Source organism: Dicentrarchus labrax, unplaced genomic scaffold, assembly GCF_905237075.1.
Source record: "Dicentrarchus labrax unplaced genomic scaffold, dlabrax2021, whole genome shotgun sequence".
Classification (NCBI taxonomy): Eukaryota; Metazoa; Chordata; class Actinopteri; family Moronidae; genus Dicentrarchus; species Dicentrarchus labrax.
Window position 1 is genome coordinate 19253760 of NW_026136718.1, and position 27372 is coordinate 19281131.

Consider the following 27372-nt stretch of genomic DNA (forward strand, 5'->3'; position numbering starts at 1 on the left):
AATAGCTGACAGGAAGTGACTGTGATGCTTGCAAATATATAGGGACATACAATAGGGAAACTAGTGCAAATATGAACACAAAGTCATTGTTTTTTAAATCTCTGGTCTAAGTTTTTGTTCTTCACCAATTTTTTTGTTATTTAAGTACTCAATAAAACATTAATTAAGAATAATATATCTTGATTAATCTTTTGGCATTCTTAGCCCTTCATCTCTTTCATGATATTTAACAACACACTGAATGCATTAATCTAAAGAATAGTACTTCTAATGTGAATACATTTTTCACTTTCTTATGTCATAACTCACTATATGCATACAAAGACACTAACACAAAATAAGATTCAAACAATGCAGAAATTATACACATTCTTCCATGTGGATGGACTATACTTGATTGTAAACAATGAGGTCCTCCTGACATTTGTTTAGCAGTCACCTAATGTATCTGAAATTGTGTTTGTAGGACATTTACCACAGTACAAAAGCTCTCAAATGGCTCTCAAGCTCATTTGATTCAGACCTGATAACAACTAGTAATCAGCCACTAATATGGTACATGATGAGCCCAGACAGAGACACGTTTGTACTGAATATCTGCAGCCTAGAGACAGCCAGGGAGGCTGTCACAAATAACACAAAGTAGAATGCGGAGAAAACACAACACTTCTATAATATTTTGAAGCTTAATCATTCAGGGAGTCGCCAGCATGTAGGATGAGCTCTGGCCTCTAATGAAACGGTGTCTCCAGCATTCAAAAGGAATTGCAGCTTCCTCACATAGGTCAGGAACATTAAGTGGTAGACAATATTTCCTTCTTCAGTCTTTGCGATGCATATTTATTTGTGGCTACCCAGCATGCCTGCTGAGTTTGTATATTGCTTTTGTTTCTCATTACCATTCGTGCAGATCTTTTGCCCTGTGCATTATGTATATCTCACTGATGTTTGTCTGCTGTCTTCTTTGTGGTCCATGGTGGGTTCTAATGTGCTCCCGCCCTTTTTGTTGTTTTATTTTTTGTGCTTGGACTCTCAAGCACAGAGCTTTTTCTATCAAATGTAATTGCATATTCCTCTAGCAATACACGGTATATATAACTGAAATTAAGTTTTTTGTGTTTTTATGTCTATCCCTGAGGTGATAGGCCATCTATTCGTACCTGGCCTGCATGGCTGTGCTCATGCTGATGAACTTCGTAGTCACATAGGAAAACAAGCCCTGTCTTTGCCCTTCATGCCACCTGTTGAAGCACGCTCACTGTTATCATGTCTCCCACCCTCCCCTCATTACCCACAAAGTAGATGAAGCTCATTGAGTGTAGACTTTCTGAGTACACAGTCCAGCTGTTAGCAGGAAATCAAATTTAATCAAACGACTATTAAGCTGCTATAAAGGCCTGGTCCCACCTTTTGCAGACCAATAACAGTGAAACACATAAAAATGGAAAGTGAGGAAATATCATTGACGGTGGTCATTGAAAATACTGGAAGCCCTCCACCAGATAAACTTGTCATACAGTGCAGAGAGGTTCCATTGATTTCATTATAGCACGTACCCAAGTAAAACTGCTGCTCTATAGAGTGAAAACTGAATATTGTGGAATTATTCCACTGACTTTGCAAACGAATATACATGTCTCATTAGAGCCTGAGCTACAGAGCCTTTTAGGGGAACTGAGCTGTGTGCAGACAAACACTGAGTGGTTCTAACCCTTTTTGGTCTGTGACCCCTTAAAATGGTTAAATATCTGCTTATGACCACTTATCACTTAAGTTGTGAGCTTAACCAAAGACAGATTTTGCTTTTCAAATTGTTTGATTTGAAGGGTTTTTGGACACCTGAAAAGGTAAAAGTTCCCAGCGTTTCGCTAGGAAATAGTAAAGATTAGAGAAACATTCATTTGTTCAATAGAAATATAGTATTGCCCCTTTAAATAAATTGTGGCCAATTTGATTTATCCTACGACCTCTTGGCAGGTGCTAACCTCCAGGTTGGGACCCACTGAATTAGGACATTGGAGTGACTTAAAAGAATTTACTGGGGACTTACTTTTTAGCTTTACATTAAACCATATCCAGTAAATGCTTAACCCCAGCACTGATCTTCTTAACCTTAATGAGTGACGATGAGCTTTTCGTCTCCAAATAGAGTCCCCTTCATTTCACACACACACACACACACACACACGTTTGTTTTATTCTTCTCTTTGTTCCATTTTGTGAGGCCTCTCCTACGCTAACTTCTGTGAACAATGCTTTGCTCTTTGATTTTGTCATTATTATTTCATCTTTGAGTATCAACTGAGACGACAGGGCTCTTTGATTTTTCCACTTTTATTGAGTTGTGGTTGAGCCTGTTGGTTGCATCTGTTGAAACAATGAAGCAAACTCAACTGAGACGTTTATAATATGTAAAACACACACCAGAACCTTAACACAACACAAAAAAAAGGAAAAATTGACTTGTTTTCTTTCATTTGGATTGCGTGTAAAGCAGTACATTTCAACACTCTAGATTTTATGGATAAGAACAATGTCACCTGTTTAATGGTGCTGAATGAGGGTGAAAGTCAATGGCTTGTAAAGGAACGTTCCTTAAATTTATGTCTGTTGTTTGTCTTTGAATTCCTGGAAAAGGGTCTGACCAGCGCAGCAAACCCAGTTTCAGGAAACGAAGGTCGTGACTGCTGCATTCAAGTCAGCAGAAATGTCTTCCACTCAGCAAAATAACTTGGGCTTCGTCCAGAACAACCTCTGGTCCTTTTATTGATAATGTCAATCCTAACAGGACTGAGCATGTTGTCTATCATGGCACAAGGGTAAAAAGACAGATGCAGAGCTGCCTCCTCTAGAGTTGTTTGTGTAGTCAGATAGCTGTGCTTTAAAACTAAAGCAAAGTATACAATGGATATACAAAACATCACAAAAGAACTACAATAATTAGCTGTTAGAAATTATATTTTTCTCATTGTGGTTGCAAGGGCGTTCATTCAAACATAAGAGGGAATCAAAAACACAGGACAACCAACATAATAATGATAATAATTTATTTTATTCAGGTAGAGGAAGAGTCTTTGGCAGTGAAGAACACAGGTACTGAGGGTGATTTAATGAGAACATTTTAAAGTGAAGTGCTGCATGGAGATAAATGATTGGGCCATTAACTTTAAGTCCAACAGTGAACCACTTATCCCAGGGGGAACGTAATATCAACCAAGGAACATTAAGTGGCTGCACAAACATTTGATCGTGGCACAATAACATGACGTAAGATCTGCAGGAGTGACTAATATCTGACAGAAAGAAAAAGAAAAAAGACTGAGTGTTTATCTGAAAATGTGTGGCTGTTATGTGACAGGTGATAAGTGTTGGTGATGTTGCTGTGAAACTCCGATGGTGCTAGAAACTGAGGAGTGCACCCATGAGACAAACAGATGGGTGTTTACTGTGTGAAGAGGTGATTGGCTTTTGTGTATGTAATAAAGTGTCCCTCAGTAAACATTTCCAAATGTGTCACAGTAAAATCTGGCACTGGCTTTTTTTTTTTATTATATATATTTATATATATATATATGACACTGAATTTGTTTAACATTTACTTTTAAAAGAACTCCATCACTCTCCAATCTGGGATACATTTCTGGCCTGAAGTGTGTTGCAAAAACATATAAAAAGCAACAATTACAAACAAAAATAGTAATTCATTGAAGTGAAGAGAGAGAAAACCACTTACAGAGTGGCTCACTCATTCTTCCATATTCACATCCCATTGGCATCTGCTACCAACTGACAAGTGCAACTCTATAGTTCATATAATGAAGGGCAAAGAGGTACAAATATGCATCAGTTTGAGACACTTTGCATGGTGTTTTCCATCCCAAGATGTCAGTCCCTCATATTCTCTGTCTTCGAATATCTTCTTTCTTAGTCTGAAAGAGCAAGAATGTAAGGGAACGTCTTTCTGAATTAGAAAGCAGCACAAATATCATCTCGACACCCTAAAGATCGGGCAGCTAAGGCCATTTCAATATTCGCCAAGGACTTGTTAAAACCAAGTAATGGAACCAATCAGAATGCATCAAACCGCATTCGTCACACAGCTCATAATATGAGTGGGGCTGAACACACAGTGCACACCGTGCACGAGCTGGACATGGCAGCTAAACATGCCCAACTAGGGGAAATAATGACATCACAGCTCCTGTCAATCAATGAATCAATATCATTCAGAATACTGTCAGAAGCCCATTCATTCATTGATAAAGGCAACAGGACAGGACACTCAGTCCACCATCAATCTTCTCTTTCTGCATTCATCACACTTCTATCAACAGAAAAGTAAATATTCATCTACACAGACGTCACAGGACAAAAAGAAGTTTGTTCAATATCAGAATACTGTTGGAGGTCAGGAGTTTGGCTGCTCCCATAACATGTGCAAAAACCTGTTGTTGTAAAGAGTGGAGGCCACATGGGGTCGCTGTTTTACTCACAGCATCACCACTCAAAAGTCAAGTCCCACTGACACAGCAGTCACGCTACACATCCATGTTCCATATTAAGGCTGGGCAAAGGGTTGAAAAAGACAAGAGGGGATGGCACAGTTCAGGGTGAGACTCAGCTGGTGAGATAAGAGTCAAAGTGGAGCTCTTGAGTCTCATTGGCAGTCCTCCAGAGCTCCTCATCCACTTATCCATCCAGCCTCTTCATCTAAAACCCATAAGTTCACATCACGTCCGTGCCCTGCATTGTCCTGGATTAGTGGTGTAAGGGCTAACAGCTGGGTTCCTGCAGTCCAGGGTCACAGCGTGACCTTGCTGAGTCTAAGCGACAGGCTTGAGCGGTGCTGGGTGCGAGGGAGTGTGGAGCTACACCGGCTTCGAAGCTGGACTGCCCGACCCGCTGAGCCCCGCACCCGCAGCAGGAAGTCAAAGTTAGCTGAGGTGTTCATGGCGTAAAAGACGTTGGCGTTGTCAGGGATCACCAGTTCTGAAAGAAGATAAAGCAGAAATGATGAGCACGATTTAAGCTCTCTGTTATATTACACTAATAGACTTTTAGTCAGCAATACATGGGTCATTGTGGTTCATTACATTTGGAAAACAGCTGTTCAGTGGGAAGAAATAATGCAATTAAAATGCTGAATTGCAAATACAAAGGGTGTTTAATCATAGCTTTTACATAGTAACTGCTGCAACAGCTTCTCCTTACTCTATTCACTGTAAATACCTTACTAGGTGCCTTGGAATAACCGTCTATGACATATATTAGTTGAGGCAAATTTGCACAAGTTTTAACAAGAACCTCAGAGGTTCCATGAAGAAAATAAAATTTTAAAAGTAGAGCCATGTGTTTTATACCTCTCTCCTCAGAGATGACTTGTACCAGCTCGTATCCCTCCTCTGGCTCCACCTCCAGGTTGTGCTTCGCCATGGCTCTAGAAATTACAGCTGGAGTCTTGTCTTGATTGGTCAACTATTTGGGCAATAAACAAAAAAAAAATCTAGTCATACAGGGTTTAACGTATATGATGTAAAAATGTAAACATTGATTTCACTCACACAGGAAGAAAAAAACACATATTTATTTACCAATATGCTCTTGTAGAGATTCCCGTTGCCGTGCTCCAGACTGACTCTTATGATGCATGCATCTTGGGCCTGGGTGTTATAAGCTGGGGTTTGACCCGGGGAGCTGGGGGTCAAGGGTGTGAGGGAGACAGAGCGTCTGTGGGTGCAGGGGGCCCCGGGGAGTGAGGGAGATGCAGGAGTCATGGAGACGCTGGCTGTCGACGAGCTGGTGTCCATGGAGTGGAGTGAAGTACAAGAGGAGGATTCTGATAGCTGTGGAAAAAATATAACCAGAAGTTACATACAGATACATAAAACCATAACTGGATCAATTTTGTTCCACAAATGCACTGAACCATAATCTGATTATAATTGTGATAATTTGCAGCTATTTGGGGTGAGTGGAAACATGACTTTGAAGTATTAGAACAAAGTGACACCTGCAGGGCTCAAAAGAGATCATCTGAATTGTTTTTCACATAAACCTCAAATAACAGCATTTGGCAATGTGTCAAAAACATTAAATGTGTTAGTGACAGCTCTTGGTTCAAATAAAGAATGGCTGGAAATGATTTGGTAAACTGAATCTTGTTATGTTTTTTTTGGCACTTGCTAATTCCACTTGTTTTATGCAATTTCTGTCTATGTAAATAATATTATTCCATTAACATGCTATGCTTTACATTGTACATCTTACTTTTTGTGCAATTTTACCAACTCAAACCTGTTATTATTTCAAAATATTTGGGGAAGGGTGTTGCAGTTTTTCTCTACAAAAGGAGGCTCCAAAAAATAGATTAATAACACTGAAAAAGGCTTGACTTTCATACCAAAGTATGACCAAAATTAACAAATTTTCTTAGTTTAATAACCCACCTTGTTCTGCTGGGAGTCGGAGGTGTGAGTGGGGGTGAGGCCCTCGCTGTCTGATGGGCTGCTGGAGTCGCTGGAGGACACACTGACTGAGTCCATGCTCTCCCCTGAGCTGCCAGTAGGAGGCGAGCGTGGCGTCTCTCTGACTGGAGAACTGGCTGCATTACTGTCTGTTCCAAGAAACAGCCTGGAAAGAAGAGGAAGTCAGTTATTAGATAATAAAATAAATAGGTCACAGCAAGTCAGTGCTTGAATATGCCAGTGTGACGTCTCTAATATGGCAAGTCTTCGCCAAAGAAAAGTATTCTTTACTTAATTTCATTTAAAACCAGGATTCTATTTTCTGGATGTACTCACAGGCTCAGTCTCTTCACCATGCTTTTCCGAGGTTTGGGTGAGGTTGGACTGCTGTCACCGAGACCTTCAATCTCACAGGACAAGGCATAGCTGCAAAACAGAATAGATAAGAAAGCTTAAACATCATGAAACATCACCAAACCATGTGCCCGGTGGTTTAGAGAACCATGAATTCTGAGTATGAGAGAAGAAAAGTCAGAGAAGAGAGGGGTACAACACAATAGATCAGTAGGGAGTGAGGACATGACAGAAGAACAGCAGGGAGAGGCAAAGAGAAAGGACAGAAAGAAGCTTCTTTTGTGTATTTGTTTTTAACAATAGGTCCAACAGACCATGACCTCATGCACTAATTTGTTCGTTATGTAATGGATAACAGTGCAATCGAGGTAGGAGGTATTCTGAGTAAAGCAGCACTACCTTTCTTCCTCACTGAGCTGAACCTGGCTCTTAAACCAGCGGAGGAATGCCGGCTCTGGACCCAGACAGTAGCTGTTACAGGCCGACTGGAGCAGCTTGATCTGAGCGATCACCTCAAACTCCTGCAGGGGCAGAGAGAAAGTTACAGACTTTAGATCTGTATAACAGTCAGCTGAACTCGTCGTGAGACAACTGTCATGATATAATCATGTCAGTGGAAGTCGCTTGCAGCCACACTCACCCTGCGTCTCTTCTCAAAGTTGATCAGACCACCCTGCGGAGGACACAAAGAGCACGCTGTCAGACCCTGGACATCACATACCAGTGGCTGCTTAGACAAACAGCATTAGGTGGACCACTCCAAAAACGGACCGACAAAATTCCTCACGCACTCATGGAAACTTACGCCCCAGTTTCTGACAGCGGTTACACAGATAGACTCTCAGATCTGCTGAGGTGTGTAAACTCGCAGACACATGCTCTCAAGTATCGAAACACACATTCAGCAGGTGTCATTCTTTTCTTACCTCTACTAAGTCTGGCAGTGCCGTATCCAACATAGTCAGGTCAGTTAGAAAAGTCCCCAAGTAGGGTATCGTTCCTTGCATTGCTCCCTGTAGAGAAAAGGCAGCTTTTTGATATGTTTGAAACCACATTTAGTTTAAATAAATACTTTAATGATGCCACAATAAAGCCGGAGACTAATTCAGACTGTGGTCCTTACAGTTTATAGATGCCAGTGTGGGTTTTGTCAAATACAACACAGGCTTAATGCAAGTACAGCACATAGTGTAAACAAAGCTAAGCATGTGGCTTCACCATACAGGAGAGGCTAGAACTCACTTTACAGTACATTGCTTTAGAGGAATGTGTTGTTTAAAATTATAGAGCGCTGTTTTAGCACTCTTTGACAAAAGATCCATTTGTTGCAGAAGCCTCACCATTTCCTTCTGCAACTGCAGTCTCTTGTGGGTGCGTTTCTGGTGCTCCTTGGCACAACTCTCCAGGCTGGCAAACTTTGAAGTGCCTTCCTGTAGCGCAAACATAAAATACAACTTCAGTCCTCGAGGTTCCAACCAGTGAATAAAGGAATGTTGTCTCACATGTAAGAGAGTAACATTTACGCACTTTAAAACCAGGATATTTAAGAGGATACTAAATTTACTCATTCATAATTTCACAGTTCCTTCAGATATGAAATAAATGTTGAAGTTAGAACTCACCCTCATGAGGAGCTCTCTGCTGGTCAGGTAGTTGTTGTGGTCAGAGAAAATGTCCGACAGTTCCTCAAATGTCTGCATGCTGTCTCTGTGTGTCAAGCAAAGACTCATGTTATCTAATGGTTATAGACATATCAGCTACAATACACGAGCAAAATAAACATCTCGGAGATACTGTTGAATTCTGCCAAAGGGCTGATTCTTCTATTGAGACTCACTGAGATTATCTGCATAGTTGAGAGATTGGAAGCTTACTTGTGCACACAGGCCCATGCCCTTTTCAGCCTGTACAGAGGGTTGGACTGCAGCGCAGATACGATGGCTCTCAGAGACGAGAAGTTTTTGCGTATTCTGCACTCCTAGAGAAGACAAGTAACACAAGGACGGTCATAACGTGACCCATTTTTGTGGTAGGTTTATACATGAATGTGTATGGGTGTGTTTCTGCCAACCTGAGCGATGTCTATCCAGCGCTGGATGACCCGCGCTCTGACGTGTGGTCTGATCTGTCTGTGCTTCAACACTGTGCTGACCACACAGGCCGCCACAGCATTAAACTGTGTAATAGTGGCACGAATGGTGGGGGCGCTGTGCTTGTTGTGCTTCTTATCCCTCTGGGACCAGATAGAGCCCAGGCAGTGGTGGGGTACGACCTTTTTAAACAGCAGCTAGAACAGAGGAACAGGCTGATGTTAGTATGACGACACTGATAAAACATTGCAGGGATGTAACCTGCGTAGGCCTTCCCTCATCACACTGCCATTTTATCTCATTTCCTGCGACTTACTGCATCCATGTAGGTCAGCTGCTCGGCCACCAGCTCGGACTCAAACGACAGGAAGTCCTCCTGGACCTCAATCTCCACTTCCTCCTCCTCCCCAAGACAGAAAGAGCTGTTGCCGTGGAAACCAGCTGCAAGCAGACAAAAATAGATGATTTGAGGCAGAGAAAAACTAATACTTAAGATGAAAAAATAAAAGTACTGTACAAAACAAAGAACTACATGTTAAAAAAGAGTTACCATCAGTTTCATCCATGTTGGCCTGACTCTGCAGCTGCTCCAGCAGACCCTCTGCCCGTCTGAGAGCCTCCGAGCCAGGCAGGGCCCTGCGCAGGTAGTCCATCAACCTGTGGAGACAGGGGTAATCAGGGGGCTCCTGGAAGTCTTCAGGGCACTGGTCCAGCCAGGCACGCAGGATAGAGGCCAAAGCACTGTGGAGACAGCAGGGAAAGATTTGGGAGTGTTAAGAGAGCTGGCAATGATAAGAGGACAGGTGTGCTCAGTCAGTTATACAACTTAAAGTTACAAAAACTTTGATGTTGATGTGATCTGTTGAAAGTAGTCCATATGGAACTGATCGCAATGAATATATAAAAATGTATCTCACTTTCTGATGGCTCTATTGGTTTCAGTGCCTTTGCATCTCTCTGTGTCTTGCTCATTTTCTTCCACACTTCCATACCTGCGACAGAAAATAAAAATAAATCAGAAAACCACTAAAATGTAAAGTGAATGCATTCTTTTGGCTTGATCCAACACCTGGCTCCAGCCCTACCTGTCTAGCAGTAGCTGCAGTACAGTCTGTGTGCTGGTGAAGGCTCTGTAGGTGGACAGGAAGATGGAGGTGTAGGTGAGGTCGTTGTCTCCAAACGCTGTCAATAACGTCTCCACCAGACGCTCCAGTGTTCCAGCACGGATACTTCGGATTTTGCAGGTCTCCAGCTGGCTCACCGTGTGTCCAGGAGGTAGACGATCCCCCTCAGCCTAAACACAAACATATTTACTGTTAAACCAGTGTGCTGCTATTATGCACTGCAGCCACTTTGCTGATGTTTGCAAAGCTTTTCTTTGCTTTGTTGCTCTTTGGAGTGTTGGCACAGATTATTATTTTTAATGTGTTGGGATGTCTTGGTTGTCATTTCCCACAGTCTGTAATAGAACAAAACTTAATTTATGTTGTATTTACCGGTGTATGTGCTATTTTATTCATAGTTTGTGGCCCTGTTTTGTCCACTGTGTTATTTTACTTAGGTCAACTACCCAAAATAGTTTTGTTCTCTTTGCTTTGTTACCTGTTCTTCATTGATTTAGTGCAATATGTTGTTTTGTGTTGCATTATGCTGTTTATTGCAGGAAAACTTTTATTACAGAAAAAGAACAGAAAATAAAATTGTTTTATGAATCAATAAAGTTACAGTTTAAAATGTGAAAATTACAGGAGTGGAGGGATTCATACAAAAGATGGAGGGAGGAAACAGTAAGGACAATCATGACCTATATTTAATTTCTCCAGATGTGTCCGACTATTGTGTCTACAGGGAAATAGAATGAGGGGTTGGGACAGAGTAGAAGAAGTGGCGGCACAGACGTGCGGAGAAAGAGACCTTGGTAAAGTTAGCACGCTACAACAGGAAACGCTCCAATCTGCTTTTAATCACAGCAGGCCCCTCCTCCACCGTCCTTCCAGACAGAGAGGAGGACAGCAGCAGAGCCAAGTTCTCCCACCTCTCCCCCTCTGATAACAACTCAGTACACCACAAAATACCATTATTTATCTCTGTGAGGTGACTGTACAGTCACACACACACAGGCTAAGATTTTACAATGAATGAAAAATACTCAATCTGCAACCAACTACTCCACACACTGTAAACAATACATCACTGTAGGCCTACAACCCCTCTGATTGTAATTGCCATCACTCACTAACAATTGACTGTTCATAGAAGATATACTGATGCCTCAATAGGAATCACTCTCTAGTCTGTTCTACTCAATAGACAGCACTGTATAAAGTCCCCATGTTGTTTTAATTAGCTCGAATACAGTTGGCAGCTCATGCCGTTGTCAATATATCAATACAGTTTTAAAGCCTTAGAGCTATTATTTCTTCTTTCATGAGCCAATCCCCATCCCCCATGTCAAGCACAGAGAGACAACAAAGATACAAACAAACTAACAACACAAGATCACTGATTTTTTTTTCTTGTAGACAAAGGAAAGCCCCATATATCCCTTTTGTTATGCTGGGTTCATGCATTCCTTTAGTGAGAAAACACACAAGAGAAACTAACGATAATGCTCCTAATTGGCCCTTCTGTGCAGTATAATAATATACTGTATAACATCTTATTATGCTGGTATAAACAGCACAGTGGAGGGAACAGCAATGCCTCATATGCACTGAAAAAATGCACAACTCAAGAAAAAAGCCTTTAATACCCCCCCTTTTTTGTCATACCAGCGTTTTATAAAACACTGCTGTACAGGCGAGCGAGGAGTTTTGTTGGCAGCCGGGAAAGTCAGGAAATCGCACGCTTTAGCTAAACAGTCCAGGTCTGGTGAAACTGTTGATTTTCAGCAGGCAACTAAAAGGTGTTTTCTAAACTGGGAGATTTATTGCTCCAAATGTTAAAACAACAGCTCTGGTGGAGGACAATGCTGAAAGACGCCCCACAATTGAAAGATACAGTCTGCTTTAAACAATAGAGATTAGGTTTTCTGTTTTGGAGCTCAGCAGTCTGCACACAACTAACTGGGTTGCTTTTTTAAAACCATTTGCATATCATAAATTTGGGTTTAGACAGTGGAAAAAGCATCAGGTTTTCCTAAGTAGAATCAGTTTTGCTGATGGATTGTAGCTTGACTCGTCTCTTCTTTATAAAAAAGCTTAGTCAGCTGTGATTCTGTCACACTGGGAGACATCAGATGGGCCTACTCACCCCTAGCCATCTTGCTCCCTTGTTGGCTGCTTGCTGAATCTGAACCCTCTTCAGTGTCACATTGTAGATGGCTCCTTCCTCGACTTCCTCCCCCCAATCCTGCACCGAGCTCTGAAAGGAGAGAGCAAGAGGGAGAATGTTAGACAGCTCGAGATGAGAGGAGAGTTGCGTTTAGGATAAAAAAATATCTAAGAATTTCCTGTAAATAACTGCAGGCCACAGAGCTAACGTACACAACAAGTGTCATTTAATTTGGTTTAACAAAATAGGAATTGGCTTTTTTTGGGAAACTCTGAGAAAAGCAGAAGGAAGGATCAGAAAAAAAAAAACACAGAAACAGAACCACAGCACTCAAACTAGTAAAAGAAGGACTAAAGTGCAGTAAAACATCAAGAATGACCAACTCCCCAACCCCCACCTCTGCAGCCTGCCAGGCCTCCCTCCCTGTCTTTACTCCCTCTTTTATTCCCTATCCATCTCTTTCACCGTGTCCCAGTCTCTCTGGAGCTGAAGTCAGAGCTGGACTGCTTTCCTGGAGCTCAGAAAAGTGGAGATAAGAGCCAGAATGGGTGAAGTCTCTCAAACAACCACCCCCATTTGCATCACTTGTTCTCTCTGTTGACATGTCTTTGTCTGTTTGCCTGTCTGATTATACAAGCCAAGAGTGCTTGATTACAAATCTGTGCCTTGAGAGCACAACCACACTTAATGCAGCACGCAAGACTCCCCATATGTACTATGTCTGTCTCTGGTTGTAAATCACTGACAAACAGCAGAGAGCGTAAACACACACAGAGAAAGCAGAGCAGAGTGAATTCAAAATACAAAATTCAGAGACAGTGTGCGCAAATACAGCCTGGGATGTGCTGAGACATCAACATATGGAGACAGAGACAAAAACAGAGGCAGAGACAGCAAAGGAGAGGGACTGGCCAAATATAAACACCACGCATGCAGTATTATGGCCAAGTCTTCACACACACACACACACACACACACACACACACACACACAAGAGGACGCAGTGGCCAAGATCACTCTCACTTGTCCCCACTTTCATTTACACAGCTCTATGGCAAAGTCCATGCTATTCCCCAAACAGAAGGGCTGCCAGAGAAGAGGTCAATGGGTCAAAGTCGCCGTTAACGGGCTCAATGGACGGTCGTGGAGGCCGGTGGCACGCAGCCATGACTGGGCCGTGTTTTGGTTTGAACAGAAACATGTGATGCAAAGATGAAAAGAAAGCCCAAACCAAAAAAACACAAAGGGGGGGGTTTAACTGGCCATGGCAGCTGAAACCAGCAAGCATGTGCCAAGATGCATTTGTCTGAAACATGACTACAACCCCCTTCCCCTACCCTGTTCAGCATCTTGTCTTACGGTCAGCAACCTAGTAAGTGCACATCTCTCTGCCTCTCTCTTTAGCCGCTGCTGGCTGCCGGCTGGATGGCTGGCGCAGAGACAGATAAATACATCAGTGCATGAGTCATGCAGTCCACACACTCCCAAAACAATAGCGGGAGGTCTCTGTGCTGGCCGGCCCGGGCTGCTGAGTTCACAGTCTGCACACACAGCCTGCTTTTTGTCAGCCGCAGAGCTGGAGATGTTTTCAGAGCAGGGTTTTAAAAAAAAGCTCTGCTCGCTTTGTGCACCAAGTTTAGGGCTTATTGTGAGACAAAGTTCCATGAGCTTGCATGAAAATGGAAACGAAAACAGTCTGCCACAGAAATGAATGAATCTATTCACCAGAGGTAGGAGGATAGGAACCATAACAGAGTAGATAGGGATGAGTATACAGGGAGTACAGTATATCAAATGACCCTGTGTACGGTGTAAACAGGAGATGAGTTGTTTACTCTCTGCACTTACTTGGGTCCTTCCAAAGGAGATGCTCAAAAAGTGTGCAGGGAGGACACTAAGGGGAGGAAAGAGGCAAATAGTACTCTATCTTTGCTCAAATAGTGCTAAGCTGCCAATCAACCTATCAGCTGTGTGTGAAACAATACTCCCAAGATAACAACAACAACAGTTGTGTGAAATCTTTGGCGCTGATCTGTTGGCTTTTGTGTTTTCCTCGCCTGGACGCAGCTGGGACCCGTGGAGAGGCAGGGGCCTCGCCAATTGTTCCCTCTCTGTTTCACTGCGGGCCCCTAGACAAAAGTTTTTATATCCACCATCAGAGAGGGGAAAGCTAGCGGATCGAGTTCATATTCTGGCGGAGTCGGCAGGGGATTTTTTGTTTTATCCTCACGTTTTGCAACTTTGCGCGACGTCTTTACGCACCAACAATGTAGGTTAAACAGGATTTAAAGCCTGGTAAAAAACAATTAAAACGCAATGTTCAACTGCACCCCCCCTGTTCCCCCTACTCCCCCTCCTCTTCTTTTCCCCTTTATCCGCTACTTTCCCAAGCCTACAAACACACCCCTCCTTTTTCTCCCCCCTTTCCCTCTTCAGCCTCCCTCCTTCTCTCCCTCAGTTCAAAACCACAAACCCAACAACAGGGCACAGGATGGAAAACCATGAGTTTTTTTTGTTTAGTTTCTTTTTACCATTTTAGTTTTCCAGGCGAATTTCATGGTGAGCGTTTCTTTCATGATCCGGGGACAGCATCAGAGCTTGGGAATAATCCGCCACGGAGAGAAGAAGATGTGTTCCTTTTTTTTTTTAAGAAATCCCAGATCCTCGCTGAAAATTTTCTTCTACTTCACCACACACACTTTCGTCCGCTCCAAACTCCAAATCCTCCTCCTCTGTCTGTCAGTAGGCTCTCCCTTCTTCTACTGAATGACCAAACCCCTCCTACTTGCACTCACAACAGTCCCGTTTAAACTCCTCCTCCTCTCTTTTTGTCTGACTTTCATCAGACTGACAACAATGTGCGCGCACGGACGCAGGCTTTCTGTTTGCGCAATACACCAATACGCAAGAGTCATAAATCTCCTTCCGATTAAATTCATAAGACTCGTGACTGTTTTTTCTAGTTTTGTTTATAGGGGTTTATTTGTGTTTTTCTTTTAAGTATTGTTAAAAAAAACAAAAACTTTAAAATCCCTTTATTTCCATGTTGTTGCTGCTATTTATCTTTAGAACAAAAGTGTTTCTGAAAATCAAATGGAAATGAATCCTTATGATCTGCACCATATACAGTAATATACAGTATTTGTATTCTTTATTTTTGCATATGTGTTTTAAATAACGTTTGTTTAACTTCTTACAATAAGGGGAAACACAAAAAAAGGTGTATTGTAGAGAACAAAATGTGTTTTGGACTGTGTGTGGGGGGGGGGCTAATATACCCTCTAGAAGAGATGAGCAGGCTACAGAGGTCTGGTAAGCGTAACTTGTCATATGTACAGAAACCCTTTGTTTATATAACAACACAAAATCAAACTGTGTTAATACCTTGTTAGGTGGAGGAGGAGAAAGGCCTCCAGACTACTATATGTACACTGTGCATCTGTAAGGTTCAAGTTCAAAGGCCCTTCGCCTTAATTTCTTCTTCTATGGTTTCACTATAAATTCCATTCACCTGCCCACACAGTTCCCCTGAGGGACAGATAGGAGTCATTTTATGCCTAATTAATATCATAGTCGAGTGTCATTATTTAATTGTGTATATTTTGGTTCCAACAATGTTTTGTCCATCTTTACCCGTCACCTGGTACTCAGAAAGTTGGTTTTAACAGTTAAGCTGTGCTAGCTTAAAATGGCAGGTCCCTTTGTACAATTCTCCTGCTTATTTGTCATTAGTTAGGTTTCCATATAAATGTAGCACAAATGTTAGTCAAATTTCTAGAAAAAAACGTCAAAAGAAAGCATTTCCATCCTCTACCAATGGAGAAAACATCATGGAAATGTGTTATTTCTGTTTTTGTTAGTTATTTGAGGAATGTCACGTCTCCTTATTGCTCCACATATTGCATCAAATTCTTCATGTACGCCATATTGCGTTTTCTTGGGGGGGCTTATTTACCTTAATTTGATAGCAACAGCTGGAGACTGACAGGAGAGAGGGGGGAGGACGACATGCAGCAAAGGACCACAGGTTGGGATCAAGCCCGGGCCGCTGTAGTAAATGGGGCATACACTCTACCAGGTGAGCTACCATGCATGTTATGATTTATTCATTAAGTCTGTTTCCATTGCACCTTGTTGCATTGCTTTTATGGATAAACCAACTTTTGGTTGAAGCAAAATATTCACAGATTTCTAGGAACTTTCAGCGATTCCACTCAGATCTTTTCATGCACAAATGAAAAATACGTGGTGGACTGAAACGCTCTGACTGTCAGAATCAACATTAACATACAGATTTTAATATGAGTGTATGAAGTGATGCACTGTAGGCCCTAACTGTCTTGTGTGTGAAGCAGCTGCAGCCTCACGGCCCCTGCGTGGGACAATACAAGGAAGGCTGGAGATGCCGTCACCAGTACTGTGCATTGTCAGTGACAGGAGAGTAGAATAGGCTGAGTGTGAGAATGGGCAACACTGTTCCACTGTGAATGTTCCTGCACACGTACTCAAACAGCCCACTTGTGTGAATAAACGGGAAGATATGAATCAAGCCTCGACTAAGTGGGGTCTTTTTGTACAAAACTGTATCTTAAACATATATCAAGTGTGACCAAGCGATGGTTCATACATTTTGCTAATCCATTTAGTCGGCTGATGAAATAATTAAACCACTGATTCAGGGTCAGGAGACAGTGGAAAACGTTATGATCCTTATTGTCATATTGCTCAGTGGGAGAGCTGTCTCGACCTGTCGTGATCTGCCCTTTTCAACATGGTGTTTGTATGTGTGTATGTGATATACCCACCCACTCATCTGGCTCCCATAACACCAACACGTAACCCCAACGTCACACTCAGCGTCACTGGCTGTCACACACCACGCTGTCAAGCAAGGTGCACACACACACACACACAGATGCACCCACACACATATGGTCCACACTTTTGGCATATTTGCTCCCTCCCATCTTTGCTTGGAGGGCAACGGAAGGCCAGGAAAGCCCAATGTACGTCTCCATCAGCTTTTCTCGGTGCGTGGTAGCCATATGTTTTAACAGTGTTTCTTCTTGCTGACTGTTCATCAGGCTGCATATCTGGCCGGGCTCCAGTTCCCAGGCCAAACTGCCCCGCTGTCCACTTGGGTCTCTGGAGCTCTGGGAAGCCCAGAGGGGCAGTGGGAAGGTTGTGACCCCAAATGACCTCCAGCTCAGCCCTGGGGGGATTGGCGTGTTGGTCTCACAGTGGGAGTGATGTCATATCTCAGTGCAAACAAGACGTTTGACAAATTTGACAGCTGCTGCTCCGTCTGATGGATGAACAGATGAGTACGCACATCTTCCAAACAGTCTTTCTCTGAGGTCCAGGACCATTAAAGTGTACTAACTGTCCTAATGGGACATCAGAAACGTTTTAGGCCTGTTTTATAGTTTAAGGAAAAGGAGGCAAAATTTCAGTAAATGTCTGAGCTGTTTTTAGGTATTTTGGTCTAAACCCAAGTCCTTTAGGTTCTCAGTACACTTTGCTTTCTTGCCATGAGTTAGATTAGAAGATGGATTCAACCCTCATGTCTGCACTCTAAATATGAAGCCAGAGCTAGCAGGCAGTTAGCTTAGCTTACCATAAATACAGGAAACAGCCAGCCCAGCTCTGTCCAAAACTAACTAAATCCAGATTCAGCGCTTCAAAAGCTGATTAATTAACACTTTATGTCTGATTTTAATCTGTACAAAACAAGTGTAAAAGTGACATGTTGTGCTTTTACGGGGTCATGTCCAGGACTGACCGGAATCAGTGACTTCCTGGAGCCTTAACAAAGCTGCGAGGTTGCTGATTGCAAGTCAAGCCGCTAGTCTCATCAAGTCTATGAATGCTGAACAATAAATAACGACATGGGATGTAAATAGTGTTTCTTACATAAATTAGACAAAATTCCTGTATGTGTATAATCTGTAATGGAACTAGTAACTATAGTACAGAAGCTGTAGTACAGTAGTACAATATTTTCCTCTAAAATGTAGTGAAGTAGAAGTATAAATTAGTATAAAATGGAAACACTCAAGTAAAGTACAAGGGCTTCACACAGAGTCGACAGCTCTGGTAAATGTAACTCAACCCTACATCTCTCTCTACGAATCAAATTTCCTTTATCAATTATTGCACATGGAATTCCTTCAATGTAATACAGGCCAATCCTCATACCAACCTTTCCATTCTCTTGGAAGACTAATGATGTAATTACACTTAGGAAAGCCCTTTACGAGGGCAGCGCAGTTTTTTTATAATGGGTTCCTGCCATTATTGAACTTCCCAAGTACACTCGTCTTCTCCCTGTTCCATCAAGTCAGAACAGGGAGCCACAGTACAGACAGAAAGGGGACAAAAACAGGAGGAGCGCTGCTCGCACTGTTATTGCACCACTGTGGGGAAAAACGCACATTCCAGGAAATCTCCCACTTCCTGCCTCCAGCCTCCTGACTCCAGCAAGCCTGCTGTCCTCATACCTGAGTGGCTGGGAAGCCTCTCTGGCCTGAAGCATGGTCATAAAATCAGACCAATAAGTAGAAGGAGGAGAGGAGAGGAGAGGAGAGGAGAGGAGAGGAGAGGAGAGGAGAGGAGAGGAGAGGAGAGGATTGGAGCGAAGAGGCTGACAAACACTGGGCATCACAATACTGAAAAAACAGAAGAGAACCACAGACAAAGAGGACAGTGATGGGAGTGGGGGTCTCAGTGTTTCCATCCAAGATAAGAAGGTCATGTATCAGAGAAAGTGTAGGGCACGGTTGAGATTAACTTGAAAGGACATTATCTGTACTGTGAGTGTGAGGAGGAGAGACAGAGACAGAGGGTGAAGAGTTCACAGTACAGCCAGAAACTGAGACGATCCATACTGGCTGAAAGACAAGTGTGATGCAACATGACCATCTTGCAATGGATCCCAGAGAAAGAGTGATTACATATTTCAGACCGGAAAGATGTGCACTGTTTTATTTTCTACTGGAGACAAGTGGACATCCAGTGAGAGGAGTTTCAGCTGCGACTGGAGCCAAACTCTCCAGTGGAAAATCATTGCGTCAAAATTAAAAATGGAGAGCTAGTGTATCTGGACTAAATGTGTCAGTACACTGATACTCTGTTATTTCTTTGTACATTCTTCCTGTATTATGCATGGGTTTGCACACAGTGCGTTTCCCTCTATGTTTGTGTGTGGTTGGTGGGTTTGTGTTTCCAAAGCATACTGCCCAGTAGAGGGCAGAGTTCATAAACCGCTGTGTTTATCCAGAGTCAGCAGAGGTTTTAGCCAGACCAGGCCAGAGCAACAAAACCCAGGAAGGTTGGATTTATGGTGCAGGGTCATGTGTTCTGCTATACCTCAATAAAACCTGAGAATGAGACAATCAAAGCAGCTTAAATTGGTTGTTTAAGAGCAGTGAAGCAGTGGTCTAAGCACTCAGTAAGTGCAAAAGTTTATCTGATAGTCATTTAATGAGGTAAAAGATCAGCAGATGAGTGTCTGTGGATCCAGTAGTAGCAACACAGATAGATAAGGACATGCCAGGTCTTCTCTCATAACACACAGCTGCATTTTCTTTTCTTCTTTCTCTCTGTTTCTGTTTCTTCTTCGGTCAACCGAACCCTTTGTTCAAACAGCCACATTAAAGCTCTGTCTGCCTCTCTTCTCTTTCTCTCTCTCTCCCCCTCTTCTCTTATGTCATGTCTCTGCTCCCCTCAGATCTATTGTCCTGGCTGTTGTTGAGCTCTCCCTCTTTCACTCTCTGGATGGGTGACATCATTAGTTTCCAGTAAAGTCCAGAGCTGCAGACCGAGACCCCTCCTCCTCCACACTCACATACTTAAAGGACAAGGTGCTCAAAGTTCCATTTACAAAATCCACAAAAATCAGATGTTGAACAGGGATGTTTATAAGAAATTGTGAAATAGACTTTTCTTATAACAGCCTCTGTATAAGGTCAGTTGGACCGTTGCACTAAAGCAAGGATAATCCTCTCTGGAGCAATGATGACTCAGATGGTAACCCCGGTAGTTAAGTTACTTTCAGGTGTCTCTGCATTTAGAACAGTTAGGATAAACTAGAATCACACACACACACATACAACCCCCCTTCATGCGGCCCCAACCCTGACCCCCCCTAGATCTAAGCCCTGCTAAGCCTTGAATGAATCGGTCTGGACTGGCTCGGGTTGTCTGTCTGACCCCCTGCTAATGAGAGATGGACCATCTGTTGCCCAACAGATACACGCCACCCTAAAGTTGCCACATATGCAACAAAAACAACACACAGCATCAATGAAGCCGGTAGCACCCTGTTAACAGCTGCTGCTGTGCCAGAACTCCAAATCACACCAGAAAACTATACTACAAATGTATCACATCAGAACGTGCAAAACACTCAACAATGAACCAGCACACTGTTTCAGTTTTTGCTTTATATATGTACTCTGGAGCTTATTTTAATTCTAAAGGGATATTATGCTGTCGTCTGCAGTGCTGTTAGTGTTAAAGTGTGAAGTTTTGTAGGAAATGAAACTGTGCAAGTGATGCACAACACAACAACACACATCGGAGCTGCTGCTAAAAAGAAGCAGTAGCTGTATTTTAGCACAAAAACAAGCACAGCTGTTGCCATAACACCGACCAAAATATAAAGATATTTGCTTTGTCAAAACAATATGATGTAAAGCTGAGATGTATATAAAAATATATCTTATATGTATATATAACTTGAACAAATACAGGATGTATTTCCTGCACTTAAGTTAATGTTCTTCTTTGTATTTGACCTCAGTTATTATAGTTATAGTAATCTGCTGACATACAGAATGTGTGAGTGCTGACCACTCATATTAATAACTGTTGTCCGGACACCAGCAGCCTCCAGCTTCACACACACACACACACACACACACACACACACACACACACACACACACACACACACACACACACACACACACACACACTCTTTCCCTCTCTCTCTCTATCACACATACACACACACTAATACACACATCACAATGTCAGCTTGATCCTAGTCATGCGTCCTGGCTAATACTGCAAGCCCTGCCTGAGCGGGAAAAGTAGTAGAGAATTTAGTGTGTGTGTGTGTGTGTGTGTGTGTGTGTGTGTGTGTGTGTGTGTGTTTGTTTGGATAGGGCACCTTTCCAGACACACACAGTCACAGAGCTGCCACACCATAAAAAACAAACTAAATCAGTGACGGTGCTGCACATATTGCCTTCTACCTCCTGTTAGCCCACCCCTAAACACACACACACACACACACACACACACACACACACACACACACACTGCTCCAAAACACACACCCATCTCCATATGGTGTGATGAGTTTCTGCCCCAGTTGAGCGAGCTGCTCCTGTGGTGTTGTTGCACTGGGATGGACACTCGGGTGACAGGGACAATACCCGCAGTATTGACTTTTCACACCAGTCCTATTATGTGACCTAATTAGGCCCAAGATCACAATCTGAACCTCTGCAGAGCTGCAGGCAAATAGACAACTTGACACACTGGGGATCACCCAAGTGTGTAAACACCATCTTAAGTGGTGGACTGAATGACAGAGAGACCTGGATTTTGGAGAAAAGAGAAGTCTGGTTGTTTGTGAATTGTGCAATTTCAGACAAAAGAAAGGACATAAATTATGGGACTGAAGTACATTACTGTCTCACCACTTGCGTCTTGTATTGTCAGTGCTTACTGGGTTAATAAATTAACCCATTTCTTTCCATATCCCCTGAATGGTGCTCCCTGAGCTGTGCCATATATAATCTAACTTGTGAGAAGTATGGTTATTTCATAAATGTTACAGTATTGTACGACTGAAACCCATACAGTTTTATATTCATTTACAGGCAAAGGCCAGATAACTAGTAATAACTAGTCTTAGCCGGATGATTGAAACACAACAGTCATCAAAACACACGACAAGCAAGAATCAAAACTTTAGAAACGGAAACACTGACACGTCACTGAGCATCAGCCTAAAACGTGCACTTCTCTGTTCAAAAAGGCCAGAAAGAGGAAGGAGGAGTGCTAAATCAGCTTTCTTATTTTCTTCAATGGAAAACACGGCATCATCGAAATTGCCCCCCTCTTCCTTTGTCCCTGTTTTCCCTGTAGAAAATCACTTCTGCATTTCCAACGAATGACCCGCTTAGGTTATTGAACTACCCTGCTGGTTATTATACGCCAACGGGTGCGTTGTAGCAACTCATATTCCCTCTAATGGAGTTTTTTATTCAGCCTGCGGCTTAATTGCATTGTCCTATCACTGAGAGAGAGAGAAGAGCGGTAAAATGCACTGTGATAACCCACTGAGATGAACATGTTTGTCAACACTCTCACTTCTGTGCAACTGGGTTCAAACCCGGTCAAGTGCTTTGTTTTTTCCTCCTTGTGACACATTGTGCAACATCCAGATAATTCAATTTAAAATAGAATTTTCATTACTTAAGTTAATTCTTTGTGATTTATTATAATCAATTTCAGTTGCTGCCAATCTCCGCTTGTGTGAACTCATATGTGTTCAGGCAGGAGTCTCATTGTCCTCAGTGGACTACTGATAATGACTGACACCTTTGTCTCTGACCTGAACTGTGGACCTGACAACCATCTATAACCGCATGATTACAAAGAGGTAATAGGTCCAATCACTTCTTTTATGACTGGCATGGTTTCATAACCACATCAGGTTTCATAACCTCAATCAGCTCGGGAAAAAGTTATCTTACAGGAGAGGAGAGTGAGGAACACCCGAGAGCAGTTTTTTCAAGGAGAGATTGTGCAGTTATTGCTTTTTATCTAAACTTGTTTCAGGTCTTTTCTGCTTTTTTTTTGTCTTTGTTTAGGAAAAAGACATGACCAAACAAACACATTGCACTTGAAGTTCAACGATTACCCCACTGATGGTTTTGTTAACTCTTACATAACTTTATTGAATGCATTAACCCATCTATATAATCACCCTTATTGCCCCCCAACCATTCCATGAGGGCAATCTCAACTCTGTACTGTAAAAACAGTCACAAGGGCTGACTTTCTGACACACAGAGTGATGCATGTGAGCCAAGCGTCACTTTGGCTACAGGTCTGAGAGAGTGTCAGCATGTGCAAGCTAACCTCCATCTTCATTCCCACTTAAAACAATTGGCGGAAACAGAGCTGTGAGACAGGAGGACACGTCAGTCAGGATGTCAGATAGGCAGCGAGGAGGATGAGGATCTCCCAACACTCAAAACTTAAAACATACATACAAGCACCACAGTGAGAGAGTTGTCTGACAGAAACATATGTATGCACTATTCCAATAAATGAGGTTATTTTCATAGTAATTATAGTGGGTGTTGAATTGTAGTGGTACAAAGTACAAATTTCAGGTACTCTTACTACTTAATTGAGTTTTCTTCTTTCATTTCTAGATCTTCTAAAATATGATGTTTTGTTATAAATTAAACTAACTACCCTACAAGTATGGCTGAAACGATTTGTTGACTGACTGAAAATTAACTGGCTATTGACTATTTTGATAACTGTTTAAGTTATTTTTCCTGTTAAAGCATTTCATGGTTCCAGATTCACAAGTGTACAGATTTGCTGCTTTTCTGTTAAATTATTTTAATTTATTTTTTTATAATTTTGAGGTGAGCATGGTGCAGGTGTTACTCTGGGCTTTGGGTAATTGGGCATTTCTCACTGAATTTTTACAAACCAAACAATTGATCAATTAATGGCAGGTGATTATACATGAATAAAAACATACCTATGAATATTATATTCCATTTCTGGGAATAGATCCTCCTAAATGTTACACAGTGGACCTTTAAGAAACAATTACAGTGCAGGACTTTTACTTGTAATAGAGTATTTTTACAGTGTGGTATTAGTACTTTTACCTAAGTAAAGGATACTTCATCCACCACTAAATTGATCCCTGTTGGAAGAAATGTTTTGCTCACGGCAGGCTGGTTTTCTGACCTCCGTCTCTCTCTACTCTCTAAATCTGAATGTACCACGTGTAAAAAACCCAAAATATTTTCGCTTTAGCCTAAATCCCACCAGTGTACACGTGCAAACAATTAGCCACAGCTAAGCTGGAATAAGCTGTCACTGCAGGTTTGTTTTCTGGTAATCACACTGTTTTGAGGAATCTGCTACGTCACAGACAAATCAAATAGAGGTAAATAAACAAAAAGGCATGAAGTGCAATGTAAGAAACATTTTTGCTCAACGACATGCTCTGCTTTTGTCTGGCACGTATTAAAATCAGACTTTTTTTTCCTTAATTATGGCGTTTGGTTTTCTGAAGTAAAATGACTAATGCCTCTTCTGTGAACTCTGACCAGTCAAAAGCTGTCCTTACACACACACACACACACACGCACACACACGCACACACACGCACACACACGCACACACACACACACACACACACACACACACACACACACACACAGTGACCAATAAGCGGTAGTTACAGTGAATGTGAATTACTGCTTTTCACAAGAGGTCAGCTGTCCTCCCGTCAGTGCCACCAAAGGTTACTGTCTAGTTTGCATTATTGCACTATGAGTTGTCAACTTATTGCATAAAAAAGTCTGATTTTTTTTATTACGTGTCAAAGTGACTATCACTTACATTAGCAGTTCATGTAGGAAGTGTAGACTGCTGAGTGCAGGATGTGTCACTACCAGTTATCTGTTCATGTGACCAGCAACCTGGGCCAGAACTGCTGGGTCCAGGACGGTCACAGATTTGCTGTGATTTACTCTTCAGCTGTAGTCAAATACCTTTCTGTTTCTCATGCTCACACACACATTTGATGATGAGAGTGATAGGAAAGGAAAAATGTGTTTATGCACACACTGTTTTCCTTTCCTATCACTCTACCTTGTTTCTCACGATCATCACAGACATCTGACAAACAGACCTTGGAGAAGTCACAAACACTGCTGATGCGACCCTCACTACACATCTTTAGGCGTTTATAATTCCACACTTCTTTTCTCAGTCTTAATCGGATTCCTTTTACTGCTACAAACACTTTCCACTTCTCTTCCCTTCCTTGAATCTATCAAAACTGCCCAAACCTTTGACACCAAACAACACTGCAACACTTCACACACACTCCAAACAACAGAAGGCACAGGAAGGTCACTGACGCTGAGGCCAACATCTGCCAGATTGTTTAACAAGACTGGAAGTACCTGTGCTTCTCAGAAATAAAAACAACAAGCAGCAGGAGGTAGACAGACACAATTATTCTGCAATGTACTGACCCAGTGGCGGGGGCTGCTCTCTGGGGAGCGAGGCTGGTACCTCTGCAGGGCGACACCTCCTTCCCCCTCCAGCAGTAAGGTGCAGTCCAGGTCTGGACAGTGGTGGTGGGGACCCGCAGGCCAGGGCAGCAGGGTGGCCAGAGGGTAGTGGGAGATCATGCTGACCGCCTGGATCAGCGGCAGGGATGACAGGGATGGCAGGGCATACTCCAGTCTGGACGGCAGAGTGGATGGAGACTTCTTCAGTAGAGGCAGTAGAAAGTTGGTCTCCAATGATCAAGCTGAGGAGGATTCAGGGCAGACGGTTGCTCCTTTAGGTCTTAATTGCCAGATGTTTTTGGTCACCTCCTCCTCAGTCTGGCTGTAGACTTGTATTCAGTTCAGAAGTATAACTAATGATAACTCTCCTCTTAAGTTGTCCACCTCAGTCTTCTCCCTTCCTGGTTCTATCTTCCCCTCTTCTGTTTTTTTTCCCCTCTCTCAGCGCGTGTGGAACTTGGCTTGCCAACAGCTCTGAACCACATGAGTGATTAAAGTCTATTGTCTCTCTCTCTCATTCTCCCTCATTCTCTCTCTCGCTCTCTCGCCCCCTGCATTCATCCCAGCCAGAGGGGGGAGGAGCTAACACTCGGTGGCCCAGCCCCCACTGACTGAAGAGAGTTTGACTGTGAAAGAATGTGAAGAAAAGGAAAGACAGACAGGAAAGCTGAGAGAGAAAGGAGGATGTTATGGAAGAGGTTCTAAGAATTACTAACAATAGCAGATGTTTTCCATGATGGAGGGACTCATTTATGTCCTGTTGAATCCCAAAGACTCACTTTGATTAAATCTTCAAACACATTTAAAATCTTATTCTCATTGTTTTGAGTCATCATCGTTGCTGGATTTGTATATAATTTGTCCCTAAAGCCATTTGAGATCCTTTTCTTCTTGAAGTACTACTAGAAGTGATTTAGCTAGTCCTGTAAAATGTGACTCACGTTTTTTTAATTAAACATTCAAACAATTTTAAACATTAAACTTAACTACTTCAGGTGTTTAGACATGTACATGCCGTTATCAAGTTATTGATTCAGCTCTCCGTTAAGGAGAACAGCTTGGTGACATTTGTGACAGCAGGGCAAAGGTCAACCTATAATAAATGTGTAACAGTTATGGAGAGCGTGTGTGCGTGTGCGTGTGATCAAGTTCAGGGTGGGAATAAGAACCAGTCATGTGTAAAACACTGCCGTTGCTGAGAAGAGGATTATCTGGAACCAGGCAGTGCTGTGACACACAAACACACAACACACACACACACACACACACACACACACACACACACACACACACACGTTGATGTAGATTCAACAGTTAATGTTGAACAAAGTGTGAATAAAGTTGCTTCCTACAGTTAGAAGCTGCAGTGTGGAGTCAGACTTGTCATCCTGTTTTCTCAGGTAAATAAACAACCATTAGAAAAACAACAATGTCAGAGGAGCATCCGGTGAAGTTGCTCCATAACAGAGGGACGTGGATCAACACACACACTCTCACCCACTCACGGTCACGCATGGCAAGTAATGCAATGTACTTTATTGAGTATTTCCATTCTATACTACTTTATACTTCTACTCCACTAAATTTCAAAGAAAATATGTAATAGTCACTGGATATTTTTATTATTAGGATTTTACACAAAAAGCTAATAAAATACAACACTACTACTGCTTCTCGGATGGTTTTATTTAAATAACACTTTCAGGCCTAAATAGATTAAATACAATATTTCAACATTAAAGATAAGATTAAAAAAAATGTAATACAGATTTGTGTAGCAGAACTTGTTTTTTCATCTTTCTTACGCCATTAAACGTCTCGTGGCCCCTCCTTCCT

The 27372-nt window shown here is 42.3% G+C and overlaps 1 protein-coding gene across 2 annotated transcripts; it reads right to left on the reverse strand.

Annotated features, from left to right (window-relative positions):
• Nucleotides 1-3030: 3030 nt before the first annotated feature.
• rgl1 (ral guanine nucleotide dissociation stimulator-like 1) lies at nt 3031-26053 on the reverse strand. 2 transcript variants are annotated; one of them, XM_051378030.1, is made up of 18 exons: nt 25498-26053; nt 12161-12271; nt 9994-10202; nt 9826-9900; nt 9459-9649; nt 9225-9349; nt 8890-9105; nt 8693-8796; nt 8441-8525; nt 8159-8248; nt 7745-7831; nt 7459-7491; nt 7218-7339; nt 6801-6890; nt 6447-6630; nt 5592-5843; nt 5361-5475; nt 3031-4989 (listed from the first exon to the last, which is right to left on the reverse strand). In XM_051378030.1, the coding sequence occupies exons 1-18, from the start codon at nt 25654-25656 to the stop codon at nt 4802-4804; spliced, it is 2436 nt and encodes an 811-aa protein (XP_051233990.1). In that variant the 5' UTR covers nt 25657-26053; the 3' UTR covers nt 3031-4801. The 2 variants fall into 2 exon arrangements, with proteins under 2 accessions (XP_051233990.1, XP_051233991.1); XM_051378031.1 differs by lacking the exon at nt 25498-26053 and adding an exon at nt 14713-14958.
• Between the last annotated feature and the right edge of the window lie 1319 nt (nt 26054-27372).